The 15,696-nt window shown below is 43.0% G+C and overlaps 1 protein-coding gene across 3 annotated transcripts in view; it reads left to right on the forward strand.

Annotated features, from left to right (window-relative positions):
• GARRE1 (granule associated Rac and RHOG effector 1) overlaps positions 1-15,696 on the forward strand; it is a 60,707-nt gene that overhangs the window by 16,634 nt on the left and 28,377 nt on the right. For 2 of the 3 annotated variants that reach the window (XM_071440221.1, XM_071440223.1), the window contains exon 2: positions 12,050-13,374. In XM_071440221.1, the coding sequence (XP_071296322.1) occupies positions 12,886-13,374 (489 nt within the window). In that variant the 5' untranslated portion in view covers positions 12,050-12,885. Of the gene's footprint in view, positions 1-2,939; positions 3,264-12,049; positions 13,375-15,696 lie in introns of those variants that run through there. The other variant, XM_071440222.1, reaches the window with a different exon arrangement.

Below are 15,696 nucleotides of genomic sequence, written 5' to 3' on the forward strand. Positions count from 1 at the left end.
TTGGTGAATCATTTTCAACCTAAGAACAAGGCAGTTTTTTTAAAGGCAGAAATCCCATTCCATCAGTATTTCTGTGCACATCAGTGTGACTGCTGTGTGCCTTTCCCTGCTGTATAGTTACTGCAGAGCTCAGAGCTGGGAGGGAGGAGAGTGCCAGCAGAATTCTGTGTATGCATTTGTTAGCAAAGAGCTCTTGGGGAAGTTATTTATACTCCTTGGTAGCATCTACACCGGGTTTATTTTCCAAACGTGTAAATTTATTTGTACTGAAAGAAATTAACTTTGTTTTTAAGAATGTTAACTCTGTTTTGAAAGAAGCAGGAAAACAATTGTTAAAATATTCAAATACTTGCTTTTCCTAATAAAAGGAAAATAACTTTAATCAAGCTAGTCTTTACAGGAAAAGCATATAAAATGTAAAGCCCAGGTAACAATTGCTTTTGAAGACAGAAATTTCTTACAGCTTTCTCTGTGTAAGGAGTGGATGGAAGAGACCCAGGGCTGCTGCAGAGTTCCTCAGTGTGCAGCTTTTTGATGTTGACCTGTGGCTTATTTTGGCATTTACGTTGTGTGGATGAGAGGCAACAAATGATGGTGTGGACTGAAATAGCAGGTGGGATTACTGGAGCAGCTCATGGAGGCACTGGAGTCTGCATTCAGCACTGGGAGCTGCTGCTGCTGTGGCCTTGGCTGGGGCAGGCAGAGGATCCTGAGTGCCCAGAGCTGTGCCTGACCCAGCTGTGGCAGCACCTGCAGAGGGTGGGCAGCTCCTGGGGAAGGAGGTTTGCACTGTGTGCTGTGTACAGCAGGCAGAGCAGCCAGATAAGCACTGAGCTCTGGGTGGTCTCCAAGGGGGAAACCTTGCAGGTGGCAAGTTTGGGCTCTGAATTTGTATTAGAGATTTATAAACTGGAAGGGGTGCTGTATTTGAGCTTATAGCTAATCCTATTTTGGCCCCAGCTATGCAAGATGAGTTAAGGCTATTTTAAAAATCTCATCTATATTTAATTAAGCTTTAAAAATTCTGGCCTTAATGAGGAGGTGAATTCTGTACCCAGGACACACAAGCAGCTTTTTTGATCAGAAAAAATGAGGAAAGGTTATGAAGTATGCATGCTACTGCTCCTACTTTGCTAATCTTTATGATCTCAAATTACTTGTCACCACTGTTCCTTCATCAGCTACAGAGATTAGTTCTACATATGATAATATATTACAAACCCTAGATTTGTTAGAAATAAAGCATTTTGACTGTTCCAAAAGTCTCCTGTTACAGAAGTCTAGTTCAAGAATGATTTTTAGAATTAAAGTGAAAACTACTCAGCTACTACTATTTATGGAATTGCTATTTACAGTACTATTATGCTTTTATAGTATTATGTACACACTAATGTTTGGTTTTGTTATGGGGAGGGAGACTGTAATTCACACTGGATTGCTCTGGTTTATTCATATCCTGTGACAGTGAATCAGATACTGCTGTCTATATACAGACTGGATTGCCAGCCAGCTTTGGGCCCAAATATGGTAAACATAATTATGTTCATTTGCTGTAAAAATACATTCTCCTTAGTTTAACATTTTCATGATTACAGTTTTCTGGTAATTCCATAATTTTCAACATGAGAGGGATATGAAAGGCGTAATCATCGTGTCTCTCTCTTCAGTGGAGAAGATAGTTTGTTTTCCTGGGCAAAACTCCAGCTGTTCAGTGATGAATTTATGCTGCTCAAATACAGTGAGCCCATAAAGCATTTGGAAAGGCTGTTCCTGGGACAGGAGCTGTGCTCTGGAGACAGAATCTCTGTGTGCACAGACAGTAAAACCCCGAGGCTGCAACTGTCCTGTGGCACTGAGGGGATCTGCTGATGTCAGTTTTTCTGATATGGACTCCTGTTCATATTTTTGGAAATGAAATTAATATAATTTCAGAATACTTAATACTTCTCAAGTAGGAGACTTTGAATGAATGAGTTGGGAGAGCATGAGGATAAAGCTCCTACTCTGTACTGAAGGGAATAAATATTGGTAAATATTGGATTAGGTTTTAATTTCAGTCACAAAGGAGTGTTTATGGTAATAGTTATTAAATGAGAAAGAGGATAGATTCCTCATGCTAGATAGTACATGCTGGTGTGCCATTTCATTTATACAAGGGGGTTAGGATTAGTACATTTAATGCAGCTAAGAAAGTGCACTTGCAGGGCTTTTTCATTGCTTTAATGTAGTCTGGTATCAAGAATGTTGTAGATGAATTCTGTGGCAAGTGTTGAGAATTCAGGAGCAGCATAGTAATTTGGGTGAGGAAAGATTGTTGGTGTTGAGTTACTCCAAATGTTTTGAAAGCTTTCATCATCCTTGCTGCAAACAGGCAAAAAAAATCACATACAGGCTTTACAGGATTTGCTGTACATAATCTGTCTCATGTTTCTAGTACTCAGAACTTCCTTCTTCATAGAAGAGCTTTAAATGTGTGGATGAGCTATAATTTTCTCTGCCTTGAAACACTACTTTTATCCAACAGCACTAAAATAATTGAAATGCCTGCTGAAGTTGCTCTGAGTTTGGCTTAAGTTGTATAGCATCACCAACTCCTAAACCAGTTTGGCTTAGGGCTTTATTTCGGTGGGAAAATTCAAGTGTATGTGTGCTGGGAAGTGCAAAGTCCTGGGGCATTTCTGAAATGTGGGATCTGTGTTTGCAGGAGCAGCAGAAGGGCTGCAAGTCTGAGAGGGAACAGCTGAGCTGGGATGAGGAAATGTTTCTGTTTGCAGAGGAGTTGTAAACAGTGTGTCCTTGTGGCACTTCTGTTCACTGCCCTCAGTGGGCGCTGGGGGTGGAGAGAGTGACAAAGTAAAAATGGCTCATTCAGGCTCCAAAAGGGATCCACCTCAACCTCCTTTATTTTATCCCTTGGAGGTTATAAATGGATTTGTAGGGAAAGGCAAGAGCAGGGTGAATTTGTGGGCAATACTGATTTAAAGCTGTCCTCACCAGCTTGCTGGGGTTTCCTGAGCCTGTGGTCAGACTGTGCAGTCACCCAAGGGAGCCCCTCTGGCAGGGAGGGTGCTGAGAGACCAGAACTGCACACTAAATGGGAAATGTGGGTAAACCATGGATTTATGCAGTGCCATAAGTGTGTGTCTGGCTTTTCCAACAGGGCTGTTCCCTTCCAGATCTATTCTTCTGACTCTGCCATTCAGCATCAGGCTGATGTTCAGCAAAACCAGTCAGCTGTAGCCCTGAGATCACCTTCCTCAATGGTAATGATCAGACCAGAGCCCATCACTTTTTGTGTGAGGTTTGGATTCTTTTTCCATGTATGAGTTGATAAATTTATCCCTAGTTAACCTAGTGTCTCTAGTCCCTTACTCCTGAGTGTGTGTATATATATATATATATATATATATATATATATATATATATATATATATATATATATATATATATATATATATATATATATATATATATATATATATATATAATGTGTTTGAGTATGCAGTACGTCATGCCTGAATAGGGTGGTATTGACCTGGGTTCTTATTCCCACTTGTCTTTCCAAGTCTTGTTTAAGGTGTGATTTGTTCAGGACAATGAAAGCTTCCTCAGAAGAACCTAACTGTTGAAGGAAGATGTGTTGAAGAATTTCTTTCATTTATTTCTCTGTGTACATGGTCAAAGAGTGGGAATTATTCCCATTTTTCTGGGTGTGGAAGCTTTTTCTGCAGTGTGAGTCCATGGACAAATCCTTTTAAGCTGATGAGAATAAAGCTCTGTGTGGAGCCTTCTGCCTGGTTTCTTGATCTGCACTGACTCAGCAGGAACTAAGCTCTTCAAAGGGATTTCCTAAACCTCTTGAACGAATTTTAGTAGAAATTTCTAGCATGGATCTTAAAATGTGTATTGAAAACATCTCTTCCCAGTTACTGAAAACAAAATATGACATTTGCTTGTGCTGAAAGCTCCAATTGATGGGGTAACAAGGAGTTTAACTCTTAGCTGACTGTGTGGGAGACACCACTAACTGGACCTGGAGCTAAACATGTGCCTAAGTTCATCACTGAAGTGAGCCCAAGGGTTGAAGATGCCTACTGTAGCCTCATGGTTGCAGTAGGATGGTTTAGTGTTGGGAGTTTTTTTTACTGTTTTTTATTGTATTGTGTTCACCCCTCCATGTGAAAGCTGGTTTTCTGCATAAACTTGGAAAATGGTGATTTTTGGAGTTTTCAGTACACAACTGAGAAACAATTAAATTTGTTTTCTTAATGCTTGTTTTTCTAGTGAAGTGCTTGCTTTTTAAAACTATCACAGACTCTGTGTTTACATTTATACTTTTGAATACAGTAATCAGGAGTGACAGGGTGAAGAAGAATTGTAGGTGGCTTCTGCTTAGAAGGACTTCAAGTGTGGATGTGATGTGCTGGGTGGGGGTGCAAAGGCAGACTTGGGACTTGTCTCAGGTGGCCATAACTGGACCAATGTGCATAAGCCTGACCAAGTAATATTCCTGTTCCACATATTATAATGGAATACTTCTCTAGCTCAACCTTTCCTTCCTGACTTCCCTTCAGCAGGAAGTGAATCTGTGGCTCATTTACAGGAACATGTTAATTTAATCTCAGGATTTTGCAGAATAGTCAGCTGACTGTCCCTGGGTTGAAACCCTTGCTGCAGTTTTTGCCCCTGTTTGGAAGGGCAGTTTGTTTTCCCATGGATGGCTGTCCATGGGCACAAATGTCTCTTCCTGGGCAGTCCTGTAGAATCAAAGAATTCTGCAGGTGAGCTGTTCTGGGAGGCAGAGCTGTGCCTTTTCTACTGAAATTCGTGCTGCTTATGCTTATTTTCAGTCTGGTCCCAGAAGGTTTTCCTCATCCTAGCACATTTTCCAGCTCTGCTGGGGGAGTGTGGTGGTGAGTGCACCCTTTTGGGAGATGGGAGATGGGGCCTGGAGGCTCCCCTGGCTGACAGTCATGTGTGGGAATTTCTCTTGCTGTGTGCAGGGGCTTTGTTAGGCTGTTTCCCCAAAGAATGGGCATTATTTTCTTTCTGTTCCCAAAGGGGAGCAGGTCCTGCTTTCAGAATAGGTAACATAAGCACCTATTGCCAAGGGAGGGTTGAAGCAGTGATCCTGATCTGACACAGCATCTATTTTTGACATTGGCTGAGGCACACAAGGCTGAAAGAAGCTCTGATTTAACACATTCCTTTCACCAGCTTTTCCTTTTGCTGTCATGTCTTATTGCTGAGACTTGAGTTAGTGCTATTTCAAGTGTTGGGTGTTTCACTTCAAACAAAGTGCAGGAAGTCTCCTGATGGACTGCAGGCTCTGCCTTGGAAAAATCCAGTTCCTGGGCTGGCAAGTGTGAATCTGACTGAGGACATGGCATGTGAATCTTTTAGGGAGTGTAGTCACACAGGTTTATGGGGTTTTTGTCTGAAAGAGGTGAGGTGCTGTGGTGCTGAGCAGGCAGGACCCTCAGCACTTACCTAACTCCCCAGATTTGATGTTCTTCCGCCTTTTCCAGTTCTCTCTGTTTCTGAGTGGTTTTCATGACAGAATTGTTGGTTATTTGGATTTTTTGGGCAGGGCATAGATATATTTTTGTCTTTGCTTGTCATTTTGGGCACCTAACAGAAATGAACCCAACAGGATTGTTCAGTACAAATGCAGAAGACAGAAATAAGCACAAATAATTTACTGTTGTTGCTTTAAGGAGTGTCATTTTGAAGGGAAGAAAACTCAGAAAAAAGCATAATAAATTAGTTCAGAAACTGTCTATAAAGCTAGGTAGATATATCATCAGTGAAATTGGTGTTTTGAGTTAATAATCAGGTTGCTTGTTTAGCAGATCTCAGTGCTTTGGTTGGTAATTGCTTCGCTGCTAAGTGAGAGCAGGTTCCAAATTAATAAATTAATTTGGAAATTGGGGGTGCTCAGTGTGATTCTAGCTGAGCTGAGCTAACTGCACAGGCCCTGTGCAGCTCCCTGGGAGCTCTGATCCCCACCTGGGGCAGGGAGGACACGGGGGCACTGCCAGGGTGGCTGCTGGCACCCCTGTGTCCCCAGGGAGCTGGGACCCCTGGGAATGGGACACCCTGGGAGAAGGATGTGTCCAACAGGGGCTTCATGGATTCACTAAGGATTCACTTGACTGCTTTTTTGTTTTGGTTTGGTTTTTTTCCTCCAACTGTTCTGGGCAAGCAGCCAAAAAGGAATCCCAATGAGCAATTCATGAGCTAACAAGAACTAAAATGATTTTGGTGTAATGGTGTATTTCTGACTTTCCTCTATCCGCCTCTAATAGGAGATTTTTACAACTTGGGTGACAAAAAAGCCCATCCAGGAGGTGCCTGGGTCTCCTGGAGGCTGCAGCCCACCCCATTAGAAAGCCCTGGAAGGCAGTGCTGGTTTTCCATCCTGGATCTGTGGCTCCAGCCAGAAGCAGCTGGGGTTGGGTGAGGAGAATCCTCTCCCTGCTGCCATTCCTGGGCTGCTGGGGCTCTTCTCCCGTGCCTGCATCCTGCCAGCTGTGGGAGTGAGTCTGGAGAAGCCCTGAGCCTCCTTTGCCCTGCTAGTGAAGATAATCAGTACTTGTCAACCCCTATAAAAGCATTTGCATGCTTTAAGTATTTATGATGTGTTGGTAAGAAATTCCAGGTGCAGAATAACTTGGTTGATGTCAGAGGTGGATGAATATTTTCTGCCAGCCAGCATTACTTGAAGGTGGCTGTTCTTGTTGATTTTTGAAATGTAGTTTCAGCTCTTGTATTATTCTGAAAAGTTTTGCATTCACAACTGTGTTTGAAAATGAAAACAAATTTTAAAAGCCTGCATATATTTAATTTGATGTGTTTGCTCTTCATGGGTGGATTGGATATATTAGACAGGTGCCATTCCTGTGGCAATTTTAATAAAAATAGATGTGGTGTATTGATGAGAGTAGTGGAGAAGTTGTAGTCAAAGTCAGAATTTAATTTATCAGGTTGAGATTTGCTGCTGAAATTAGAACTGTTTTTTATATTGAATCCCTGGTCTGGGATTTAATTCCAGACCAATTCCAATTTCTAGTAATTTCAAATTCCAATTTCTAGTATTTTCGAATAGATGTGTTTTATAGATGTAATCCATCTTCAGTTTGGGAGAGTCTAAAATGAATCAGCTCCCAGTTAAAAATGTGATGTCTGTCTTAAAATAGCTCCTGAAAAGTAGTTAGGGATACCTGACTGTTTTTTTTTTTAACCTGATTATGTATGAGGATCCTGAAAAGTTTGCTTGGAGGAGTTTCCACTACCTTAGTCCCCGGTGTTGTTGCCTGCACGCAGTGACCTGTGCAGCAGGAGGAGCAGGGAGGTTCCTGGCTGCTCCCTGGGGCTGCCTTGGCTCACCTGGGCACGGGTGCCACCCTCTGCCAGGGCCCACCTGGCTCCTTCCCGTTCCTCCTGGCTCGGTGGTGCCCGTGCTTTCAATCCAGGGTGCTGCTGTGAGGTTTGCACAGCCAGGGCTCTGTGCTGCCTCCCGGAGCCCTCCTGCCCTGCCAGCACCGAGCTGCTGTCACACCCTGGGCTGTGCCCAGCTCTGTGCCCCACACACACTGCCTGGAAAATCCTTTCCTTAGGACTTTTTCCCCTGAGAATGGAAATAACAATGGTTATCTGCTGCTGTGGAATGCAACAGGTGCATCTGGGATTGGGCTCATGTGGTTGTTTCTAATTAATGGCCAATCACAGTCAGCTGGCTCAGACTGTCTGAGACACAAGCTTGCTTTCTCTCTTTCTCTCTCTCTTTCTCTCTCTCTTTCTCTCTCTCTTTCTCTCTCTCTTTCTCTCTCTCTTTTTCCTTCCTTCCTTCCTTCCTTCCTTCCTTCCTTCCTTCCTTCCTTCCTTCCTTCCTTCCTTCCTTCCTTCCTTCCTCACTTCCTCACTTCCTTCCTCACTTCCTTCCTCACTTCCTTCCTCACTTCCTCACTTCCTCACTTCCTCACTTCCTCACTTCCTCACTTCCTTCCTCACTTCCGCCACTTCCTTCCTTCTCTCTCTCTCTTTTATTTTCTTTCCTTCTATTCTTAGCCAGCCTTCTAATGAAATCCTTTCTTCTATTCTTTTAGTATAGTTTGAATATAATGTATACGATAAAATAATAAATCAGCCTTGTGAAACATGGAGTCAGATCCTGGTCCCTGTGAACCCGGTCACTCAGGTCCTTCCCAGCTGTGCTTCCCTCCCCAGGCTCTTTGCAGCTGGATGCCCACACACAAAGTGTTGTTGCCTGGTCCCTCTTCCAGCCCTGAGCCAGCTGTGCTGGGGACAGAGGGACATTGAGCACTCCTCAGGCCATGCTGTACAGGTTTCCCTCGCCCTCCTGCTCCCAGTTTGCTGTGCAGGTGTTGAGGACCATGTGGAATATCTTTGGTTTAAGGTGTTCACACTTGGGCATGGGGTGGCCTGGCCAGTGATGGATGGGATGTACGTGTTGGTGGCAGGAACCTGTGAGGGTGGAATGGCAGCTTTCCTTGTGAGGTGACTTTTGGATTTGCACCACATTTGTATCTCTAAATGTCAGGGAGACTTCTGTGTGTTTTTGACAGGAGGCCCTTGGCTCTGGCAGCTTCCTGGCCCTTTGGCCTCACCGTGGGTTTGTTTGTTCAGGCTTTTCCTGGGTAAGCAATCTGGCTGCTCTGGCTTGTCTCTTTTGGAGTTAGCTTTTTTTGAACATTAATTGGATCTTGTTTGTTTTACATAAATGGTGGGTGCGGTGTTGAGTTCATCCTGAGATATGGAATCTGTATCTCATCTAATTAAAACCAGCATGAAATAGCATGAAGAGTTACATTCAAAAAGTTGGCTCAGGTGTGATGAACTATCTTGATCTTCTGTGTTTTATTGTTTATTCTCTGGAAGGACAACAGAATCCATAAAGACCAACTGAAGGCAAACTTTTGCCAGTTTTTAAAGTTGAGGTCAGAACCTTTTTTAAAGCACTGCTTCCTCTGCTCAATTTCTTGTGTTGATTCAGGGGGAAAGTTGCCTCCTCTTCTAGCAGGGTAATCCCAAACAGGACAGAGGGACTCCTCATGCTGGTCCAAAACAAGCTGGGGGTACCAAATTCCACTTGCCTGAGAGTCTTCCCTGTTTGTTGTATCTCTTGTGACTGGTGAATTTAAGAAAAAGCATTTTTCTGGGAAGTACCCAAGCAAAAATATTTGGATGCTGCATTTAAAATAATTAGTGAGTAGATTTGCATTTGCACTCATTTTCCTGCAATTTCTGTTTCCTCTATGCAAATGGGGCCATTTTTAGAGGAGCTTGTGCAGCTGATTCTCTGGGAGTTCAGACAGTCCAAACTTGTAGCAGTTCCTTAACTTTGGCATTAACTCCTTGAAGTGAGAATGCAAACATCATGTTGGGCTTTTCCAGTAGTGTTTGGCCAAGCAGGGTAGTAGACCTGGGTATATATTATATATTATGTATTATATTATATTCTAATTATATATTGTATATTAGTTCTCAATAAGTGTTTGATAGTACCTGAACAGCACTATATTGATTTTGATTACATAAAGGAAGGACTAAAATACCTTTTCGTGTGGTATGGTAACTTTCTTGGTAATTCCTTCACTTGGTTTCTGTGAGTATTTCTGTTTCCACAGAATGAAGTATAAGCCCAAGGTTATATTTTGGGTGATAACATGCTGTTCCTGTGTCACTAGAATTTAAACCCTTGGTAACTTTTTCCCCCTGAGGTGGCAAGAGGTAGATTGGCCTGAAGTCCCTGCGGTTCAGTGTGGAGCCCTCACATTTAGTGCACACACCAAGAGCAGTGGGAAGGGAAGGGAGAGCGTGGGAACCTTCTGTGCCTCACTTTTTCAGGGAAAGATGCAAAAGGAGGAATGTTTATTTTGTATGTAGCATGTCAGAGAGCTCATTAGAGTTTCAGACATGGTATTCAGACACATGTCTGGTGTTGAGGCGTGCAGCTTTCCTCTCTCTGAATAAATATCAGCTGAAGAGACAAGATGTCCTCTTTAAGCTTCTGTGTAGGTTTTATTGCAAGAGAATTTTGAAGCTGAAGAATTGAGTAAGTACCTGCAAGTTTGACTACAAAATTGTCTAGAAGTAAAACACAATGATTTGTCATTTTGTTTGTAACTGTAGGAAGTATGAAGCCACCATTTTTTCCCCTATTCATTGCATTTATGGCTAAATATTTGACCATTCCAAATGAGTTCAGCTTGTTGGATCCTGAAAGGCTCTGTGTGTAATCACAAGCACTGAGCTGAGGTGCATCTCTGATAATCTCATCTAAATCAGTACCCTGGAGCTTGAAAACCTTTCCTTCTCAGTTTTTTCTTTCATGATCATTTCTTAAGTTCCTCTGCAATGAGAAATTTCATGTCTACTTAGGAAAAACAATCACTAATTTACTTACACGTTGCATTTAAATTAACTAACTCTCTTATTCCATCTACATTTATATGCAATCAAGGAAACCAATTTAATCATGCTCTCCACTGTAAGACACCATAACTTGTAAAACAAGGAGAAAATTACTTTCAGCTATGCATGTGATATCAAGACATCCTGCAAAATTATGGTTTTAATGACTTTCTTGCATTTTGACACATTCAGTGTGAATATTGGGAGAAGTAGTTAGAGGGAGGTAAGTAGTCAGCTTGGAGTACTTTCAGGATGCTGAAATGCATATGGGAGTTCCTTTGAGTTTTAGGTTTTAAAAAGTGCCAATAAGAAGGAATATTTGCTGTAGATCTCTGAACCATCTGCAGCAATGATTTCCTGGAAAACTTGTGTCCTGTTGTATTGGGAATGAAACTACCCAGCTCTGGATGTTTTGTCCTGCTGTGTCTTGCCTTCTTTATCTGTGGGATGCTTGTATCCTACATATGTGCCAAAATGGGAATGAATGAATGAATGAATATTGTGTGTGTTCAGACAGATGGAAATAAGAAATTCTTCCCCAACCATTCTGACAATAGGACTACAGATTTCATTGCTCAAATATAATAGCTAAAGGAACATTTTGTTGTTAAATTGAAGGGTTCCTGGATTATTCTTCCAAGTACCTTTGACATTGCAATTGCTGCAGAGGAAAGGGATGTCCTTGTTTGATAGAATCAAGGGAGGTGTGTAGGAGAGGGAGAGAGGGGCCTGAAGTGTGACTGGAGCTGGGACTGGGCACACTGATGGGAGGAGTTGTATCCTTCTGATACTCCCTGACACTGTGTGAGTGTCTGGTGTTGAACACCTTGTGCTCCATCTCCTCCCTGCCCCACTGCCCAGGCTCTGTTCACCTTCTGCAGATGCCCTGAGGAGCTCTTGGCTCTGCAGCTGCACCAGGGGTGTCCAGCAGGAGCAGGGCAGTACAGAAGTTGTCCTTCCTCCCTAGTTGCATGTGTGCTGAGAGTGTTATTCAGAGCAGTCAGGTTCTTAGGCAGTTGTGCCTCGTGTACCACCTTGTGAATGAGAGATGCTGCCTGCCCATCACACTGGAATGGGACATGAATGTTGTATTTCTCAGCTAATCTCAGGTAGGATTAGGCAGATTTATGTGTTGTTGTACTAAATAAAAAAAAAAAGGGACCTGTATCTGTTGACTTAGTAAACTATTAAAATAAATGGGAAGTTCTGCAATAAATGATGGTGCATGAAAAAAAGTTTTAATTGATTCAATTTTTAAATTATTTTTAAAGGATGAGATTAGAAAATGTGATTAACTCCCCTTGAGCTCTGCAGTAATAACCTTTCACTGTTCTTAACTGTGCAGGACTTGCACTGGGGATTAAGCAGACTCTTAAGTTTGACAGCCTACAATGAAAGAATTAACAAGAAAATATACCAGTGTTGAGTTTAGCCACAGGATGACACTGGCTTCTAACAGCCTTTTAAACTCTCTCAGCTCTCTCCCTTTGGATCTTGGGTCTTGCTGACAGTGTGTGCCCAGAAATGTGAACTGGGACACTGCAGGAGTTAAATTTTCAAACCTTCTCATTGTTCTCTGATGTATAACTTTTTTTTTTTTTCCCCTTCACAGGAAATGACCTAGAGGCCTTACAAATACATTTGTGCATTTTTGTTCTGAGTCTGCAATTGAGGGCAAATGCAGTCTGGAAGCACCACTTGTTAAAGTTACAACGGAAACAACTACCTCAACAAACAGGGAAAGGGGAAGAAGGCTTGCAATAACAAACACTACAGTTTTTAATAGCTTATACTTGCAAAGTCTTCTGTAAACAGTCCAGATTTTTTTTCCCCCCTCCAATATTAAGAAGAGACACTACAAGTAAACTTAGTTGGCAGACTGGATCTGTCAAGACATTTGAAGATATTTGATCTGCTGACGTAAGGATTTGCTTTTTCAAGGAAAGAGCCTCTGCACTGCTTTTATAATCGCTGTTGATCGGTGGTTTGCTCCACTTTTCCTGATACTACTAATGGGAGAATTGTATTAAGGTATTGCTTCTCAAACTATTACTTGCATTGACAAAATTAACTTTTGTAGATGCAACAGCAAGGGACAGTGTTGTGCTTGTGAAGAACTTGTGGGCCATCACTCCTCTGCTCCAGTTGGCTGTCCTGCCTGCAGAGGGGATACCACACAAGGGACAGAGCAGTACTGAGACACTTGGGCTTGCTTTGTGAGTACAGTTTATAACTGCAGCAGGGCTGCACCCAGCATTGAAAACACGGAGTCAGCAGATGTGCTGCCGTTCCCACTGCTGATACAGATGATCCAGGCGCTTGCCGTTCTGAAATGCCTTTTGTGAAACCTGCGTGCACAGTCCTGCGCTGTTACTGCACATAGACACCTGAGGGAGGAATTTGACAAGTGATTGTGAATTGGAGAACTCTCTGGACAAGCACTCACTTATGTATTGCTGCAGTGCACAAGAAAGCAAAATGGACTACAAGCGGCGCTTCTTGCTTGGCGGGTCCAAGCAGAAGGTGCAGCAACACCAGCAGTACCAAATGCCCGAGCTGGGCAGGACCCTGAGCGCCCCGCTGGCGTCCCCCAGCACCCCCCTGGTGTCCCCAGCTGCTGCTGGCGGCTGCTCCCACCCCGCCTCCCACACCACTCCCATCGCAGACATCCAGCAGGGAATCTCCAAGTACCTGGATGCGCTCAACGTCTTCTGCCGAACGAGCACTTTCCTCACGGACCTTTTCAGCGGCGTGTTCAGGAACTCGCACTACTCCAAGGCAGCTATGCAACTGAAAGACGTGCAGGAACATGTCATGGAAGCGGCCAGTCGACTCACAGCAGCAATAAAACCAGAAATAGCAAAAATGCTGATGGAACTGAGCGCAGGAGCTGCAAACTTCAAAGATCAAAAAGAGTTCAGCCTACAAGACATTGAGGTAGGTTACCCTGGAGGATGCTGTTGGGCACGTGAATTTGGATCATGCCTTCTTAACTGGATTTCTCTTCAAAATCCCTTCTACACCAAAAGTTTTATCCACCTTGCTGTGTATTTGTGGGTGATGCTGGTGGGAAAAGAAACTCTTCATTTCTTACATACTGATAAAGTACTAAGTCAGTTGTGAGATCTGACCTCCATCTATGTTAAATTAGGTATTTAATAGGTATTTCTGTAGAAGAACCAACTAGACAAAAGTTTTAAACCATTTTCTAGTTTATGTTAGCTAATGTTTCTAAAACTGTTATGGCATCATATTCTGAATCAGCCTACACTTCCCTCGGAATGGGTAATACCAAGGAGAAACCTGAGCACATGGGAGTAGCATATTGTCATCAATGTTTCAGTAAAACTACATATTCATTGACTAAAGAGTGATTTTATCACTCTTTAGAACATTTTTGTCTTTTTGAACTGTTGTGAGAGCAAAATAACACACTGTGTGAGATATTAGTGCTGTAAAAATCTGTCATGACTTTGCTACAGTGTTCCTGTGCTGGCAGTGAGCACCCAAGATTCAGAATTCAGAGAGGATCCCCAGCTTCCTGCTGTGCCTGCCTGGGAAGGTCTGGGTGTTTCTCCTCCACTAAATGTGTTGCCTAGCAGGCAGTGTCAAGTGATAGTCACAGAGAAATCCCTGCAGTTTTAAGCAGCTCCTTGTGTTTTGACATATTTCTTCACTTTGCAGCAATCTGCAGAGTTATTCCTTCAGAGCTATATCCTGAATGGAAAACTACTTTAAGTTCTCTTGGTTTTGATTCAGGTTTCAGGTGGCTTTGTCAGAGTGAATGTTTGTGCCTGTCAGGCATTACCTGCTTTCTCTAGCTGTGCCACTTGCAGATGGAATCCTTTGGGAAGGTGCAATTTGTCAGTCAGCTCTCCCTGCAGTTGTGTACCACGGTTCTCAGTGTTGTATATTTGGTGTAGAATGAAGGAAGATGGGCTGTATATGTGCTATAAATGTCTTCTGTAGGCTGGTATTTTTAAACACAATCCCATAATATCACTCTTTAAAGCTGTAATGTATATAAAAAAGAATGAGTTTATGTAATTAATAGATCTTTATAATAGATGTGCTGAAAGACTTTCTGAATTAAAAAAACCAAAACATATGAAGCACTAGATGTCTTCTAGGGTTTTTGTGGGCTTGGAAACGCTGTCCTTCCAAGTGTTGGAGCCATCAGTAGAGCTGCTTTTGTCACATGGGCAGGCAGAGGTGCTGCTGACTGTGCCCAGGGAGGGTTTGCTCAGCAGTGGTTGTGCCAGGTGGGTGCCATCCTCTGGGTCACTCAGGACTGTGGGTGAGTGAATTCTGCAGCACACTCAGAATTGGGTTGGGTGGTTGTGCCCAGGGAGCAGCAGCTGCTCCCTGTTGGAATGGACCTTGGCAGAGGCCAGTACAGGAATATATTTGTTTGTAGGTGACTTGAAAGCACAGGATGCAAGTATGCTGGGAGACCTGCTGAACTAAAAATAATCTTAGCCAAATGAGTTTTGCAGTTGGGATGGAATTCAGAGGGGAAAGATGAATGTTGCAATATTTAAATGGACATTTTCAGCCTCAGGAGTGGAGCCCACCGGGCAGCAGTTCTGGAGAACAGTCCTAGGGCTCGTGGGAGTCATGTGTTGGGGAGGAGTCAGTGTTGTGCAGTTGGAAATAATAAATCACTGCTGCTGCTGTTGTGCAAAGAGACATTTACCATGTATTTAACACACCCCTAACCTGCAAGAGCCAAGAGCTGAACTCTTCACTGGTTATTATGGCCTCAAACACAGCAGTGCAGGTGCACAGCACTGCTGAGAAACAGGGAGCCAGAGGAGTGGAGCAGGAGTGGTCAGACATGCAGGAAATAGGACCTGGAGGACCTCTGCAGAAGAGGAGGCTGAGAAGGAAAATCACAATTGCTCAGGTATGTGAGAAGCTGCCAGAACATGTCAGTGTCTGTTCTTCATGTCCATGTAAGGTGGAGCAAGGAACTTAAATTTCAGAGGGAAAGGTTCACATTAGATGCTGTGGAAATCCTTTGTAATGTTAGTGGAGCACTGATGTGGATTGCTCCAAAGGGTAGTGAGCAGAGCTGACAGAACAGGTTAAACCTGCCTCTGGCAAAACTGACCTAGGTGAAATTTCTCCTTGCTAGGGACAGAAGGGTGACCTGTGAGATCCTCTCCCACTGTGCTTTTCTGGGGTTTGAAAACTCAGCTGTTGATGCTGAAATTTCAATTTAAAAAGTGGTTTGCTTTTTTCCCCCTGGTGGATAGA

The sequence above is a fragment of the Agelaius tricolor genome, unplaced genomic scaffold (assembly GCF_023055355.1).
Source record: "Agelaius tricolor isolate 1412-34295 unplaced genomic scaffold, bAgeTri1.0.p SCAF_15, whole genome shotgun sequence".
Taxonomy (NCBI): Eukaryota; Metazoa; Chordata; class Aves; order Passeriformes; family Icteridae; genus Agelaius; species Agelaius tricolor.